Source organism: Petromyzon marinus, unplaced genomic scaffold, assembly GCF_048934315.1.
Source record: "Petromyzon marinus isolate PM22_M1 ecotype Great Lakes invasive population unplaced genomic scaffold, UKy_Petmar_22M1.pri1.0 PM_Scaffold_95, whole genome shotgun sequence".
Classification (NCBI taxonomy): Eukaryota; Metazoa; Chordata; class Hyperoartia; order Petromyzontiformes; family Petromyzontidae; genus Petromyzon; species Petromyzon marinus.
Window position 1 is genome coordinate 221,217 of NW_027423705.1, and position 18,350 is coordinate 239,566.

The 18,350-nt window shown below is 52.0% G+C and overlaps 1 protein-coding gene across 1 annotated transcript in view; it reads left to right on the forward strand.

The window, feature by feature from the left end:
• The first annotated feature begins 820 nt into the window (after nucleotides 1-820).
• The window catches only part of LOC142923951 (uncharacterized), a 43,468-nt gene continuing 25,938 nt past the window's right edge, over nucleotides 821-18,350 (forward strand). Inside the window, exons 1-3 of the mRNA XM_076064976.1 lie at nucleotides 821-1,030; nucleotides 9,188-9,354; nucleotides 14,264-14,337. Coding sequence (XP_075921091.1) covers nucleotides 821-1,030; nucleotides 9,188-9,354; nucleotides 14,264-14,337 — 451 coding nt within the window. The remainder of the gene's footprint in view (nucleotides 1,031-9,187; nucleotides 9,355-14,263; nucleotides 14,338-18,350) is intronic.

Here is an 18,350-nt window from a genome sequence, read left to right on the forward strand (position 1 = left end):
TCCGTGATGGCCGCGGCTCTGCACCTCCTGCTGGTGCACGTCGCACAGGTGGGGAGGGAGAGAGACACGGGGAGAGAGACACGGGGAGAGAGAGACACGGGGAGAGAGAGAGACACGGGGAGAGAGAGAGACACGGGGAGAGAGACACGGGGTGGGGGGAGAGAGAAACGGGGAGAGACGGGGAGAGAGAGACACGGGGAGAGAGAGACACGGGGAGAGAGAGAGACACGGGGCGGGGAGAGAGACACGGGGAGAGAGAGAGAGACACGGGGAGAGAGAGAGAGAGAGAGACACGGGGAGAGAGAGACACGGGGAGAGAGAGAGAGACACGGGGAGAGAGAGAGAGAGACACGGGGAGAGAGAGAGACACGGGGAGAGAGAGACACGGGGAGAGAGAGACACGGGGAGAGAGAGAGAGACACGGGGAGAGAGAGAGAGACACGGGAAGAGAGAGAGACACGGGGAGAGAGAGACACGGGGTGGGGGGAGAGACACGGGGAGAGAGAGAGACACGGGGAGAGAGTTAGAGAGAGAGAGACACGGGGAGAGACGGGGAGAGAGAGACACGGGGAGAGAGACACGGGGAGAGAGACACGGGGAGAGAGACACGGGGAGAGAGAGACACGGGGAGAGAGAGACACGGGGAGAGACACGGGGAGAGAGAGAGACACGGGGAGAGAGACACGGGGAGAGAGACACGGGGAGAGAGACACGGGGAGAGAGAGAGAGAGACACGGGGAGAGAGAGACACGGGGAGAGAGAGACACGGGGAGAGAGAGACACAAGAGAGAGACACGAGAGAGACACATGAGAGAGACACATGAGAGAGACACAAGAGAGAGACACAAGAGAGAGACACACGAGAGAGACACAAGAGAGAGACACAAGAGAGAGACACAAGAGAGAGACACAAGAGAGAGACACAAGAGAGAGACACAAGAGAGAGACACAAGAGAGAGACACAAGAGAGAGACAGGAGCCGTCCGTGATGGCCGCGGCTCTGCACCTCCTGCTGGTGCACGTCGCACAGGTGGGGAGGGAGAGACACGGGGAGAGAGAGAGACACGGGGAGAGAGACACGGGGAGAGAGAGAGACACGGGGAGAGAGAGACACGGGGAGAGAGACACGGGGAGAGAGACACGGGGAGAGAGAGAGAGACACGGGGAGAGAGACACGGGGAGAGAGAGAGAGACACGGGGAGAGAGAGAGAGACACGGGGAGAGAGACACGGAGAGAGAGAGAGAGACACGGGGAGAGAGACACGGGGAGAGAGAGACACGGGGAGAGAGACACGGGGAGAGAGAGAGAGACAGGGCGGGGAGAGAGAGACACGGGGCGGGGAGAGACGGGGAGAGAGAGACACGGGGAGAGAGAGACACGGGGCGGGGAGAGAGAGACACGGGGAGAGAGACACGGGGACTGAGAGAGAGACACGGGGAGAGAGACACGGGGAGAGAGAGAGACACGGGGAGAGAGACACGGGGAGAGAGAGAGACACGGGGAGAGAGAGACACACGGGGAGAGACACGGGGAGAGAGACACGGGGAGAGAGAGAGACACGGGGAGAGAGACACGGGGAGAGAGAGAGAGAGACACGGGGCGGGGAGAGAGAGAGACACGGGGAGAGAGAGAGACACGGGTAGAGAGACACGGGGAGAGAGACACAGGGAGAGAGAGAGACACAGGGAGAGAGAGACGGGGCGGGGAGAGAGACACGGAGAGAGAGTTAGAGAGAGAGAGACACGGGGAGAGATGGGGAGAGAGAGACACGGGGAGAGAGAGACACGGGGAGAGACGGGGAGAGAGAGACACGGGGAGAGAGAGAGACACGGGGCGGGGAGAGAGAGACACGGGGAGAGAGAGAGACACGGGGTGGGGAGAGAGAGACACGGGGAGAGAGACACGGGGCGGGGAGAGAGAGAGACACGGGGAGAGAGAGAGAGAGAGACACGGGGCGGGGAGAGAGACACGGGGAGAGGGAGACACGGGGTGGAGAAAGAGACACGGGGAGAGAGACACGGGGAGAGAGAGAGACACGGAGAGAAAGAGACACGGGGCGGGGAGAGAGACATGAGAGAGACATGAGAGAGATACATGATGACACTACTACTATTGCTGTTTACCTACAGGATGGAGCTGACAGCTACAGGAGACTGGTTCCTAGTCTACTGATGGTGTTACAGCAAGTGATGTGGGGACACCTGTCTCTCTGTGTCTCTCTGTGTCTCTGTGTCTCTGTGTCTCTGTCTCTCCATGTCTCTGTGTCTCTCACTGTCTCTGTGTCTCTGTGTCTCACTGTCTCTGTGTCTCACTGTCTCTGTGTCTCACTGTCTCTGTGATGCTGCTACTACTACTGATGATGATGATACTGATGATGATGCTACTACTACTACTACTGATGATGCTACTACTACTGATGATGATGATGATGCTACTACTACTACTGTGTACCTACAGGACGGAGCTGACAGCTACAGGAGACTGGTTCCTAGTCTACTGATGGTGTTACAGCAAGTGATGTGGGGACACCTGTCTCTCTGTGTCTCTCTGTGTCTCTGTGTCTCTGTGTCTCTGTCTCTCCGTGTCTCTGTGTCTCTCACTGTCTCTGTGTCTCTGTGTCTCACTGTCTCTGTGTCTCACTGTCTCTGTGTCTCACTGTCTCTGTGATGCTGCTACTACTACTGATGATGATGATACTGATGATGATGCTACTACTACTACTACTGATGATGCTACTACTACTGATGATGATGATGATGCTACTACTACTACTGTGTACCTACAGGACGGAGCTGACAGCTACAGGAGACTGGTTCCTAGTCTACTGATGGTGTTACAGCAAGTGATGTGGGGACACCTGTCTCTCTGTGTCTCTGTGTCTCTGTGTCTCACTGTCTCTGTGTCTCTGTGTCTCTCACTGTCTCTGTGATGATGATACTACTACTGATGATGATGATGATACTGATGATGATGCTACTACTACTACTACTGATGATGCTACTACTACTGATGATGATGATACTGATGATGATGATACTGATGATGATACTGATGATGATGATGCTACTACTGATGATGATGATGCTGCTACTACTACTGATGATGATACTGATGATGCTACTCCTACTACTGTGTACCTACAGGATGGAGCTGACAGCTACAGGAGACTGGTTCCTAGTCTACTGATGGTGTTACAGCAAGTGATGTGGGGACACCTGTCTCTCTGTGTCTCACTGTGTCTCTGTGTCTCACTGTCTCTGTGTCTCTGTCTCTCCGTGTCTCTGTGTCTCTGTGTCTCTGTGTCTCACTGTCTCTGTGTCTCACTGTCTCTGTGATGATGATGCTACTACTACTGATGATGCTACTAGTACTACTACTGATGATGATACTGATGATACTGATGATGATGCTACTACTACTGATGATGATGCTACTACTACTGTGTACCTACAGGATGGAGCTGACAGCTACAGGAGACTGGTTCCTAGTCTACTGATGGTGTTACAGCAAGTGATGTGGGGACACCTGTCTCTCTGTGTCTCTCTGTGTCTCTGTGTCTCACTGTCTCTGTGTCTCTGTGTCTCTGTGTCTCTGTGATGATGATACTACTACTACTGATGATGATGATGATGCTACTACTGATGATGCTACTACTACTGATGATGATGATGATACTGATGATGATGCTACTACTACTGATGATGCTACTACTACTACTACTGATGATGATGATGCTACTACTACTGATGATGCTACTGATGATGATGATACTGATGATGATGCTACTACTACTGATGATGCTGCTACTACTACTGTGTACCTACAGGACGGAGCTGACAGCTACAGGAGACTGGTTCCTAGTCTACTGATGGTGTTACAGCAAGTGATGCGTGGACGCCTGTCTCTCTGTGTCTCTGTGTCTCTGTCTCTCCGTGTCTCTGTCTCTCACTGTCTCTGTGTCTCTGTCTCACTGTCTCTGTATCTCTGTGATGATGATGATGATACTGATGATGATGCTACTACTACTGATGATGATACTACTACTGATGATGATGATACTGATGATGATGCTACTACTACTACTACTGATGATGATACTGATGATGCTACTCCTACTACTGTGTACCTACAGGATGGAGCTGACAGCTACAGGAGACTGGTTCCTAGTCTACTGATGGTGTTACAGCAAGTGATGTGGGGACACCTGTCTCTCTGTGTCTCACTGTGTCTCTGTGTCTCACTGTGTCTCTGTGTCTCTGTGATGATGATACTACTACTACTGATGATGATACTACTACTACTGATGATGATGCTACTACTACTGATGATGATGCTACTACTACTGATGATGATGCTACTACTACTGATGATGATGATGATGATACTGATGATGATGCTACTACTACTGATGATGCTGCTACTACTACTGTGTACCTACAGGATGGAGCTGACAGCTACAGGAGACTGGTTCCTAGTCTACTGATGGTGTTACAGCAAGTGATGTGGGGACACCTGTCTCTCTGTGTCTCTGTGTCTCACTGTCTCTGTGTCTCACTGTGTCTCACTGTCTCTGTGTCTCTGTGTCTCACTGTCTCTGTGATGATGATGATGATACTGATGATGATGATACTACTACTGATGATGATGCTACTCCTACTACTGTGTACCTACAGGACGGAGCTGATAGCTACAGGAGACTGGTTCCTAGTCTACTGATGGTGTTACAGCAAGTGATGTGGGGACACCTGTCTCTCTGTGTCTCTGTGTCTCACTGTCTCTGTGTCTCACTGTGTCTCACTGTGTCTCACTGTCTCTGTGTCTCTGTGTCTCTGTGTCTCACTGTCTCACTGTCTCTGTGTCTCTGTGTCTCTGTGATGATGATACTACTACTACTGATGATGATACTACTACTACTGATGATGATACTACTACTACTGATGATGATGCTACTACTACTGATGATGATGCTACTACTACTGATGCTACTCCTACTACTGTGTACCTACAGGATGGAGCTGACAGCTACAGGAGACTGGTTCCTAGTCTACTGATGGTGTTACAGCAAGTGATGTGGGGACACCTGTCTCTCTGTGTCTCACTGTGTCTCTGTGTCTCACTGTGTCTCTGTGTCTCTGTGATGATGATACTACTACTACTGATGATGATACTACTACTACTGATGATGATGCTACTACTACTGATGATGATACTGATGATGATGCTACTACTACTGATGATGATGATGCTGCTACTACTACTGTGTACCTACAGGATGGAGCTGACAGCTACAGGAGACTGGTTCCTAGTCTACTGATGGTGTTACAGCAAGTGATGTGGGGACACCTGTCTCTCTGTGTCTCTGTGTCTCACTGTCTCTGTGTCTCACTGTGTCTCACTGTCTCTGTGTCTCTGTGTCTCTGTGTCTCACTGTCTCTGTGATGATGATGATGATGATGATACTGATGATGATGATACTACTACTACTACTGATGATGATGCTACTCCTACTACTGTGTACCTACAGGACGGAGCTGATAGCTACAGGAGACTGGTTCCTAGTCTACTGATGGTGTTACAGCAAGTGATGTGGGGACACCTGTCTCTCTGTGTCTCTGTGTCTCACTGTCTCTGTGATGATGATGATGATACTGATGATGATGCTACTACTACTGATGATGATGATGCTGCTACTACTGATGATACTGATGATGCTACTACTACTGTGTACCTACAGGACGGAGCTGATAGCTACAGGAGACTGGTTCCTAGTCTACTGATGGTGTTACAGCAAGTGATGTGGGGACACCTGTCTCTCTGTGTCTCTGTGTCTCTGTGATGATGCTACTACTACTACTACTGATGATGATGATGATACTACTACTGATGATGCTACTACTACTGATGATGATGATGATACTGATGATGATGCTACTACTACTGATGATGATACTACTGATGATGATGATGCTACTACTACTACTGATGATGATGATACTGATGATGATGCTACTACTACTGTGTACCTACAGGATGGAGCTGATAGCTACAGGAGACTGGTTCCTAGTCTACTGATGGTGTTACAGCAAGTGATGCGTGGACACCTGTCTCTCTGTGTCTCTGTGTCTCACTGTGTCTCACTGTGTCTCTGTGTCTCTGTGTCTCACTGTCTTTGTGTCTCACTGTCTCTGTGTCTCTGTGTCTCACTGTCTCTGTGTCTCACTGTCTGTGTGATGATGCTACTACTACTGATGATGATGATACTGATGATGATGCTACTACTACTGATGATGATACTACTACTACTGATGATGATGATGATACTGATGATACTGATGCTGCTACTACTACTGTGTACCTACAGGATGGAGCTGATAGCTACAGGAGACTGGTTCCTAGTCTACTGATGGTGTTACAGCAAGTGATGTGGGGACACCTGTCTCTCTGTGTCTCTGTGTCTCTGTGTCTCTGTGTCTGTGTGTCTCACTGTCTCTGTGTCTCACTGTCTCTGTGTCTCACTGTCTCTGTGATGATGATACTACTACTACTGATGATGCTACTACTACTGATGATGATGATGATACTGATGATGATGCTACTACTACTGATGATGCTACTACTACTACTACTGATGATGATGATGATACTGATGATACTGATGATGATGATACTACTGATGATGATACTGATGATGATGCTACTACTACTGTGTACCTACAGGATGGAGCTGACAGCTACAGGAGACTGGTTCCTAGTCTACTGATGGTGTTACAGCAAGTGATGTGGGGACACCTGTCTCTCTGTGTCTCTGTGTCTCACTGTCTCTGTGATGATGATGATGATACTGATGATGATGCTACTACTGATGATGATGATGATGCTACTACTGTGTACCTACAGGACGGAGCTGATAGCTACAGGAGGCTGGTTCCTAGTCTACTGATGGTGTTACAGCAAGTGATGTGTGGACACCTGTCTCTCTGTGTCTCTGTGTCTCACTGTCTCTGTGATGATGATGATGATGATACTGATGATGATGATACTACTGATGATGATACTGATGATGCTACTACTACTGATGATGATGCTACTACTACTACTGATGATGATGATGATACTGATGATGATGCTACTACTACTGATGATGATGCTACTACTACTACTGATGATGATGATGATACTGATGATACTGATGCTGCTACTACTACTGTGTACCTACAGGATGGAGCTGATAGCTACAGGAGACTGGTTCCTAGTCTACTGATGGTGTTACAGCAAGTGATGTGGGGACACCTGTCTCTCTGTGTCTCTGTGTCTCTGTGATGATGCTACTACTACTACTGATGATGATGATGATACTACTACTGATGATGCTACTAATACTGATGATGATGATACTGATGATGATGCTACTACTACTGATGATGATACTACTGATGATGATGATGATGCTACTACTACTACTGATGATGATGATGATACTGATTATGATGCTGCTACTACTGTGTACCTACAGGATGGAGCTGATAGCTACAGGAGGCTGGTTCCTAGTCTACTGATGGTGTTACAGCAAGTGATGCGTGGACGCCTGTCTCTCTGTGTCTCTGTGTCTCTGTGTTTCTGTGTCTCACTGTCTCTGTGATGATGATGATGATACTGATGATGATGCTACTACTACTGTGTACCTACAGGATGGAGCTGATAGCTACAGGAGACTGGTTCCTAGTCTACTGATGGTGTTACAGCAAGTGATGTGGGGACACCTGTCTCTCTGTGTCTCTCTGTGTCTCACTGTCTCTGTGATGATGATGATGATGATACTGATGATGATGCTACTACTACTGATGATGATGCTACTACTACTGATGATGCTACTACTACTGTGTACCTACAGGATGGAGCTGATAGCTACAGGAGGCTGGTTCCTAGTCTACTGATGGTGTTACAGCAAGTGATGCGTGGACGCCTGTCTCTCTGTGTCTCTGTGTCTCTCTGTGTCTCTGTGTTTCTGTGTCTCACTGTCTCTGTGATGATGATGATGATGATACTGATGATGCTGCTACTACTACTGTGTACCTACAGGATGGAGCTGATAGCTACAGGAGACTGGTTCCTAGTCTACTGATGGTGTTACAGCAAGTGATGCGTGGACGCCTGTCTCTCTGTGTCTCTGTGTCTCTCTGTGTCTCTGTGTTTCTGTGTCTCACTGTCTCTGTGATGATGATGATGATGATACTGATGATGCTGCTACTACTACTGTGTACCTACAGGATGGAGCTGATAGCTACAGGAGACTGGTTCCTAGTCTACTGATGGTGTTACAGCAAGTGATGTGGGGACACCTGTCTCTCTGTGTCTCTGTGTCTCACTGTCTCTGTGATGATGATAATACTACTACTACTGATGATGATACTACTACTACTACTGATGATGCTGCTACTACTACTGATGATGCTGCTACTACTACTGATGATGATGCTACTACTACTGATGATGATGATGATACTGATGATGATGCTACTACTACTGATGATGCTACTACTACTGTGTACCTACAGGATGGAGCTGATAGCTACAGGAGACTGGTTCCTAGTCTACTGATGGTGTTACAGCAAGTGATGTGGGGACACCTGTCTCTCTGTGTCTCTGTGTCTCACTGTCTCTGTGATGATGATGATGATACTACTACTGATGATGCTACTAATACTGATGATGATGATACTGATGATGATGCTACTACTACTGATGATGATACTACTGATGATGATGATGATGCTACTACTACTACTGATGATGATGATGATACTGATGATGCTGCTACTACTGTGTACCTACAGGATGGAGCTGATAGCTACAGGAGACTGGTTCCTAGTCTACTGATGGTGTTACAGCAAGTGATGTGGGGACACCTGTCTCTCTGTGTCTCTGTGTTTCTGTGTCTCACTGTCTCTGTGATGATGATGATGATACTGATGATGATGCTACTACTACTGTGTACCTACAGGATGGAGCTGATAGCTACAGGAGGCTGGTTCCTAGTCTACTGATGGTGTTACAGCAAGTGATGCGTGGACGCCTGCCTCTCTGTGTCTCTGTGTCTCTCTGTGTCTCTGTGTTTCTGTGTCTCACTGTCTCTGTGATGATGATGATGATACTGATGATGATGCTACTACTACTGTGTACCTACAGGACGGAGCTGATAGCTACAGGAGGCTGGTTCCTAGTCTACTGATGGTGTTACAGCAAGTGATGCGTGGACGCCTGCCGGCTGAGGCGACCTTCCGTGGGTCACCAGCGCCGTGGACTCAGATCAGGATCCTGCGGTGCCTTCGCAAGCTGGGCACGGGTTCATCTGGGTGAGGGTGGTGGTGAGGGTGGTGGTGAGGGTGGTGAGAGTGGTGGTGAGGGTGGTGGTGAGGGTGCTGGTGAGGGTGGTGGTGGTGAGGGAGGTGGTGAGGGTGGTGGTGGTGGTGGTGAGGGTGGTGGTGGTGGTGATGGAGTTGGTGGTGGTGAGGGTGGTGGTGGTGGTGAGGGTGGTGGTGAGGGTAGGGGTGAGGGTGGTGGTGGTGGTGAGGGTGGTGAGGGTTGTGGTGGTGGGGGTGGTGGTGGTGAGGGTGGTGGTGAGGGTGGTGGTGAGGGTGGCACGTGCTCAGCTGTGTCTCTGTGTCTCACTGTGTCCGTGTCTCTGTGTCTCACTGTATCCGTGTCTCTGTGTCTCTCTGTGTCTCTGTGTCTCACTGTATCCGTGTCTCTGTGTCTCACTGTGTCCGTGTCTCTGTGTCTCACTGTGTCTCTCCGTGTCTCTGTGTCTCACTGTGTCCGTGTCTCTGTGTCTCACTGTGTCCGTGGCTCCGTGTCTCACTGTGTCTCTCCGTGTCTCTGTGTCTCACTGTGTCCGTGTCTCTGTGTCTCACTGTGTCCGTGGCTCCGTGTCTCACTGTGTCCGTGTCTCTGTGTCTCTCTGTGTCTCTGTGTCTCACTGTATCCGTGTCTCTGTGTCTCACTGTATCCGTGTCTCTGTGTCTCACTGTGTCCGTGTCTCTGTGTCTCACTGTGTCTCTCCGTGTCTCTGTGTCTCACTGTATCCGTGTCTCTGTGTCTCACTGTGTCCGTGTCTCTGTGTCTCACTGTGTCCGTGTCTCTGTGTCTCACTGTGTCCGTGGCTCCGTGTCTCACTGTGTCCGTGTCTCTGTGTCTCACTGTGTCCGTGTCTCTGTGTCTCACTGTGTCCGTGGCTCCGTGTCTCACTGTGTCCGTGTCTCTGGGTCTCTCCGTGTCTCTGTGTCTCACTGTGTCCGTGTCTCTGTGTCTCACTGTGTCCGTGTCTCTGTGTCTCACTGTGTCCGTGTCTCTGTGTCTCACTGTGTCCGTGTCTCTGTGTCTCACTGTGTCCGTGTCTCTGTGTCTCACTGTGTCCGTGTCTCTGTGTCTCACTGTGTCCGTGTCTCTGTGTCTCACTGTGTCCGTGTCTCTGTGTCTCACTGTGTCCGTGTCTCTGTGTCTCACTGTGTCCGTGTCTCTGTGTCTCACTGTGTCCGTGTCTCTGGGTCTCACTGTGTCCGTGTCTGTGTGTCTCACTGTGTCCGTGTCTCTGGGTCTCTCCGTGTCTCTGTGTCTCACTGTGTCCGTGTCTCTGTGTCTCACTGTGTCCGTGTCTCTGTGTCTCACTGTGTCCGTGTCTCTGTGTCTCACTGTGTCCGTGTCTGTGTCTCACTATGTCCGTGTCTCTGTGTCTCACTGTGTCCGTGTCTCTGTGTCTCACTGTGTCTCACTGTCTCTGTGTCTCACTGTGTCCGTGTCTCGGTGTCTCACTGTGTCCGTGTCTCTGGGTCTCTCCGTGTCTCTGTGTCTCACTGTGTCCATGTCTCTGTGTCTCACTGTGTCCGTGTCTCTGTGTCTCACTGTGTCCGTGTCTCCGTGTCTCACTGTGTCCGTGTCTCTGTGTCTCACTGTGTCCGTGTCTCTGTGTCTCACTGTGTCCGTGTCTCTGTGTCTCACTGTGTCCGTGTCTCTGTGTCTCACTGTGTCCGTGTCTCTGTGTCTCACTTTGTCCGTGTCTCTGTGTCTCACTGTGTCCGTGTCTCTGTGTCTCTCCGTGTCTCTGTGTCTCACTGTATCCGTGTCTCTGTGTCTCACTGTGTCCGTGTCTCTGTGTCTCACTGTGTCTCTCCGTGTCTCTGTGTCTCACTGTATCCGTGTCTCTGTGTCTCACTGTGTCCGTGTCTCTGTGTCTCACTGTGTCCGTGTCTCTGTGTCTCACTGTGTCCGTGGCTCCGTGTCTCACTGTGTCCGTGTCTCTGTGTCTCACTGTGTCCGTGTCTCTGTGTCTCACTGTGTCCGTGGCTCCGTGTCTCACTGTGTCCGTGTCTCTGGGTCTCTCCGTGTCTCTGTGTCTCACTGTGTCCGTGTCTCTGTGTCTCACTGTGTCCGTGTCTCTGTGTCTCACTGTGTCCGTGTCTCTGTGTCTCACTGTGTCCGTGTCTCTGTGTCTCACTGTGTCCGTGTCTCTGTGTCTCACTGTGTCCGTGTCTCTGTGTCTCACTGTGTCCGTGTCTCTGTGTCTCACTGTGTCCGTGTCTCTGTGTCTCACTGTGTCCGTGTCTCTGTGTCTCACTGTGTCCGTGTCTCTGTGTCTCACTGTGTCCGTGTCTCTGGGTCTCACTGTGTCCGTGTCTGTGTGTCTCACTGTGTCCGTGTCTCTGGGTCTCTCCGTGTCTCTGTGTCTCACTGTGTCCGTGTCTCTGTGTCTCACTGTGTCCGTGTCTCTGTGTCTCACTGTGTCCGTGTCTCTGTGTCTCACTGTGTCCGTGTCTGTGTCTCACTGTGTCCGTGTCTCTGTGTCTCACTGTGTCTCACTGTCTCTGTGTCTCACTGTGTCCGTGTCTCTGTGTCTCACTGTGTCCGTGTCTCTGGGTCTCTCCGTGTCTCTGTGTCTCACTGTGTCCATGTCTCTGTGTCTCACTGTGTCCGTGTCTCTGTGTCTCACTGTGTCCGTGTCTCCGTGTCTCACTGTGTCCGTGTCTCTGTGTCTCACTGTGTCCGTGTCTCTGTGTCTCACTGTGTCCGTGTCTCTGTGTCTCACTGTGTCCGTGTCTCTGTGTCTCACTGTGTCCGTGTCTCTGTGTCTCACTGTGTCCGTGTCTCTGTGTCTCACTGTGTCCGTGTCTCTGGGTCTCTCCGTGTCTCTGTGTCTCACTGTGTCCGTGTCTCTGTGTCTCACTGTGTCCGTGTCTCTGTGTCTCACTGTGTCCGTGTCTCTGTGTCTCACTGTGTCCGTGTCTCTGTGTCTCACTGTGTCCGTGGCTCCGTGTCTCACTGTGTCCGTGTCTCTGTGTCTCACTGTGTCCGTGTCTCTGTGTCTCACTGTGTCCGTGTCTCTGTGTCTCACTGTGTCCGTGTCTCTGTGTCTCACTGTGTCCGTGTCTCTGTGTCTCACTGTGTCCGTGTCTCTGTGTCTCACTGTGTCCGTGGCTCCGTGTCTCACTGTGTCCGTGTCTCTGTGTCTCACTGTGTCCGTGTCTCTGTGTCTCACTGTGTCTCACTGTCCCTGTGTCTCACTGTGTCCGTGTCTCTGTGTCTCACTGTGTCCGTGTCTCTGTGTCTCACTGTGTCCGTGTCTCTGTGTCTCACTGAGTCCGTGTCTCTGTGTCTCACTGTGTCCGTGTCTCTGTGTCTCACTGTGTCCGTGTCTCTGTGTCTCACTGTGTCTCACTGTCTCTGTGTCTCACTGTGTCCGTGTCTCTGTGTCTCACTGTGTCCGTGTCTCTGTGTCTCACTGTGTCCGTGTCTCTGTGTCTCACTGTGTCCGTGTCTCTGTGTCTCACTGTGTCCGTGGCTCCGTGTCTCACTGAGTCCGTGTCTCTGTGTCTCACTGTGTCCGTGTCTCTGTGTCTCACTGTGTCCGTGTCTCTGTGTCTCACTGTGTCTCACTGTCTCTGTGTCTCACTGTGTCCGTGTCTCTGTGTCTCACTGTGTCCGTGTCTCTGTGTCTCACTGTGTCCGTGTCTCTGTGTCTCACTGTGTCCGTGTCTCTGTGTCTCACTGTGTCCGTGTCTCTGTGTCTCACTGTGTCCGTGGCTCCGTGTCTCACTGTGTCCGTGTCTCTGGGTCTCTCCGTGTCTCTGTGTCTCACTGTGTCCGTGTCTCTGTGTCTCACTGTGTCCGTGTCTCTGTGTCTCACTGTGTCCGTGTCTCTGTGTCTCACTGTGTCCGTGTCTCTGTGTCTCACTGTGTCCGTGTCTCTGTGTCTCACTGTGTCCGTGGCTCCGTGTCTCACTGTGTCCGTGTCTCTGTGTCTCACTGTGTCCGTGGCTCCGTGTCTCACTGTGTCCGTGTCTCTGTGTCTCACTGTGTCCGTGTCTCTGTGTCTCACTGTGTCCGTGTCTCTGTGTCTCACTGTGTCCATGTCTCTGTGTCTCACTGTGTCCGTGTCTCTGTGTCTCACTGTGTCCGTGTCTCTGTGTCTCACTGTGTCCGTGTCTCTGTGTCTCACTGTGTCCGTGTCTCTGTGTCTCACTGTGTCCGTGTCTCTGTGTCTCACTGTGTCCGTGTCTCTGTGTCTCACTGTGTCCGTGGCTCCGTGTCTCACTGTGTCCGTGTCTCTGTGTCTCACTGTGTCCGTGTCTCTGTGTCTCACTGTGTCCGTGTCTCTGTGTCTCACTGTGTCCGTGTCTCTGTGTCTCACTGTGTCCGTGTCTCTGGGTCTCTCCGTGTCTCTGTGTCTCACTGTGTCCGTGTCTCTGTGTCTCACTGTATCCGTGTCTCTGTGTCTCACTGTGTCCGTGGCTCCGTGTCTCACTGTGTCCGTGTCTCTGGGTCTCACTGTGTCCGTGTCTCTGTGTCTCACTGTGTCCGTGTCTCTGTGTCTCACTGTGTCCGTGTCTCTGGGTCTCACTGTGTCCGTGTCTCTGTGTCTCACTGTGTCCGTGTCTCTGTGTCTCACTGTGTCCGTGTCTCTGGGTCTCTCCGTGTCTCTGTGTCTCACTGTGTCTCACTGTCTCTGTGTCTCACTGTGTCTCACTGTCTCTGTGTCTCACTGTGTCCGTGTCTCTGTGTCTCACTGTGTCCGTGTCTCTGTGTCTCACTGTGTCCGTGTCTCTGGGTCTCTCCGTGTCTCTGTGTCTCACTGTGTCTCACTGTCTCTGTGTCTCACTGTGTCCGTGTCTCTGTGTCTCACTGTGTCCGTGTCTCTGTGTCTCACTGTGTCCGTGGCTCCGTGTCTCACTGTGTCCGTGTCTCTGTGTCTCACTGTGTCCGTGTCTCCAGGGCGTGTGAGCTCATGGGAGACACGCTGTCCGAGTGTCTCCAGAGGTCTCGTGGAGGACACGGAGCCGCTCACAGTTAGACACACTCACTCACCACTCACTCACCACTCACTCACCACTCACTCACCACTCACTCACCACTCACTCACTCACTCAGTCACTCAGTCACTCACTCACTCACTCACCACTCACTCACTCACCACTCACTCACCACTCACTCACCACTCACTCACTCACTCACCACTCACTCACCACTCACTCACCACTCACTCACCACTCACTCACCACTCACTCACCACTCACTCACTCACTCACCACTCACTCACTCACTCACCACTCACTCACCACTCACTCACCACTCACTCACCACTCACTCACTCACTCACCACTCACTCACCACTCACTCACCACTCACTCACCACTCACTCACTCACCACTCACTCACCACTCACTCACCACTCACTCACTCACCACTCACTCACCACTCACTCACCACTCACTCACCACTCACCACTCACTCACCACTCACTCACCACTCACTCACCACTCACTCACTCACCACTCACTCACCACTCACTCACCACTCACTCACCACTCACTCACTCACTCACCACCCACTCACTCACCACTCACTCACCACTCACTCACCCACTCACTCACCACTCACTCACCACACACTCACCCACTCACTCACTCACCACTCACTCACCACTCACTCACCACACACTCACCCACTCACTCACTCACCACTCACTCACCACTCACTCACCACTCACTCACCACTCACTCACCACTCACTCACTCACCACTCACTCACCACTCACTCACCACTCACTCACCACTCACTCACTCACTCAGTCACTCAGTCACTCACTCACTCACCACTCACTCACCACTCACTCACCACTCACTCACCACTCACTCACCACTCACTCACCACTCACTCACTCACCCACTCACTCACCCACTCACTCACTCACTCACCCACTCACTCACTCACTCACTCACCCACTCACTCACTCACTCACCCACTCACTCACCCACTCACTCACTCACCCACTCACTCACCCACTCACTCACCACTCACTCACCCACTCACTCACTCACTCACCACTCACCCACTCACTCACCCACTCACTCACCCACTCACTCACTCACCCACCCACTCACTCACTCACTCACCCACTCACTCACTCACCACTCACTCACTCACTCACCACTCACTCACTCACTCACCACTCACTCACCACTCACTCACTCACCACTCACTCACTCACTCACCACTCACTCACTCACTCACCACTCACTCACCACTCACTCACTCACCACTCACTCACACTCACTCACTCACTCACCACTCACTCACCCACTCACTCACTCACCCACTCACTCACTCACCCACTCACTCACTCACCACTCACCACTCACCCACTCACTCACCACTCACTCACCACTCACTCACTCACCCCACTCACTCACCACTCACCCACTCACTCACCCACTCACTCACTCACCACTCACCCACTCACTCACTCACTCACCCACTCACCCACTCACTCACTCACTCACCCACCCACTCACTCACTCACCCGCCCACCCACTCACTCACCACTCACTCGCTCACTCACCCACTCACCCACTCACTCACTCACTCACCCACTCACTCACTCACTCACCCACTCACTCACCCACTCACTCACTCACCCACCACTCACTCACTCATCCACTAACTCACTCACCCACTCACTCACTCACTCACCCACTCACTCACTCACTCACCCACTCACTCACCACTCACCCACTCACTCACTCACTCACCACTCACTCACTCTCACCACTCACTCACTCACTCACCACTCACTCACCACTCACTCACTCACCACTCACTCACCACTCACTCACTCACTCACCACTCACTCACCCACTCCCTCACTCACCCACTCACTCACTCACCCACTCACCACTCACTCACTCACTCACCACTCACTCACCACTCACCCACTCACTCACCCACTCACTCACTCACCACTCACCCACTCACTCACTCACTCACCCACTCACCCACTCACTCACTCACTCACCCACCCACACTCACTCACCCACCACCACTCACTCACCACTCACTCACTCACTCACCCACTCACCCACTCACTCACTCACTCACCCACTCACTCACTCACTCACCCACTCACTCACCCACTCACTCACTCACCCACCACTCACTCACTCATCCACTAACTCACTCACCCACTCACTCACTCACTCACCCACTCACCCACTCACTCACTCACTCACCCACTCACTCACCACTCACCCACTCACTCACTCACCACTCACTCACTCACTCACCACTCACTCACCACTCACTCACCACTCACCCACTCACTCACCCACTCACTCACCCACCCACTCACTCACCACTCACTCACTCACTCACCACTCACTCACTCACTCACCACTCACTCACTCACTCACCACTCACTCACCACTCACTCACTCACCACTCACTCACTCACTCACCACTCACTCACTCACTCACCACTCACTCACCACTCACTCACTCACCACTCACTCACCACTCACTCACTCACTCACCACTCACTCACCCACTCACTCACTCACCCACTCACTCACTCACCCACTCACTCACTCACCACTCACCACTCACCCACTCACTCACCACTCACTCACCACTCACTCACTCACTCACCACTCACACCACTCACCCACTCACTCACCCACTCACTCACTCACCACTCACCCACTCACTCACTCACTCACCACTCACCCACTCACTCACTCACTCACCCTCACTCACTCATCACCCGCCCACCCACTCACTCACCACTCACCTCGCTCACTCACCCACTCACCCACTCACTCACTCACTCACCCACTCACTCACTCACTCACTCACCCACTCACTCACCCACTCACTCACTCACCCACCACTCACTCACTCATCCACTAACTCACTCACCCACTCACTCACTCACTCACCCACTCACTCACTCACTCACCCACTCACTCACCACCCACCCACTCACTCACTCACTCACCACTCACTCACTCACTCACCACTCACTCACTCACTCACCACTCACTCACCACTCACTCACTCACCACTCACTCACCACTCACTCACTCACTCACCACTCACTCACCCACTCACTCACTCACCCACTCACCACTCACCCTCACCACTCACTCACTCACTCACCACTCACTCACCACTCACCCACTCACTCACCCACTCACTCACTCACCACTCACCCACTCACTCACTCACTCACCCACTCACCCACTCACCCACTCACTCACCCACCCACTCACTCACTCACCCACTCACCCACTCACTCACTCACTCACTCACTCACTCACTCACTCACCCACTCACTCACTCACTCACCCACCCCTCACTCACTCACACTCACTCACCCACTCACTCACTCACACACCACTCACTCACTCATCCACTAACTCACTCACCCACTCACTCACTCACTCACCCACTCACCCACTCACCCACTCACTCACTCACTCACCCACTCACCCACTCACTCACCACTCACCCACTCACTCACCCACCACTCACTCACTCACTCACCACTCACTCACTCACTCACCCACTCACTCACCCACCACTCACTCACACACTCACACACTCACCCACTCACTCACCACTCACTCAGTCACTCACCACTCACTCACTCACTCACCACTCACTCACCACTCACCACTCACTCACTCACCACTCACTCACCACTCACCTACTCACTCACTCACCTCACTCACCCACTCACTCACCCACTCCTCACCACTCACCCACCACTCACTCACCACCACTCACTCACCACTCACCCACTCACTCACACTCACTCACTCACTCACCACTCACCCACTCACCCACCACTCACTCACCACTCACTCACCACTCACCACTCACCCACTCACTCACTCACTCACCACTCACTCACTCACTCACTCACTCACTCACCACCACTCACTCACCACTCACTCACCCACTCACTCACTCACTCACCCCACTCACTCACTCACCACTCACTCACCACTCACTCACCACTCAC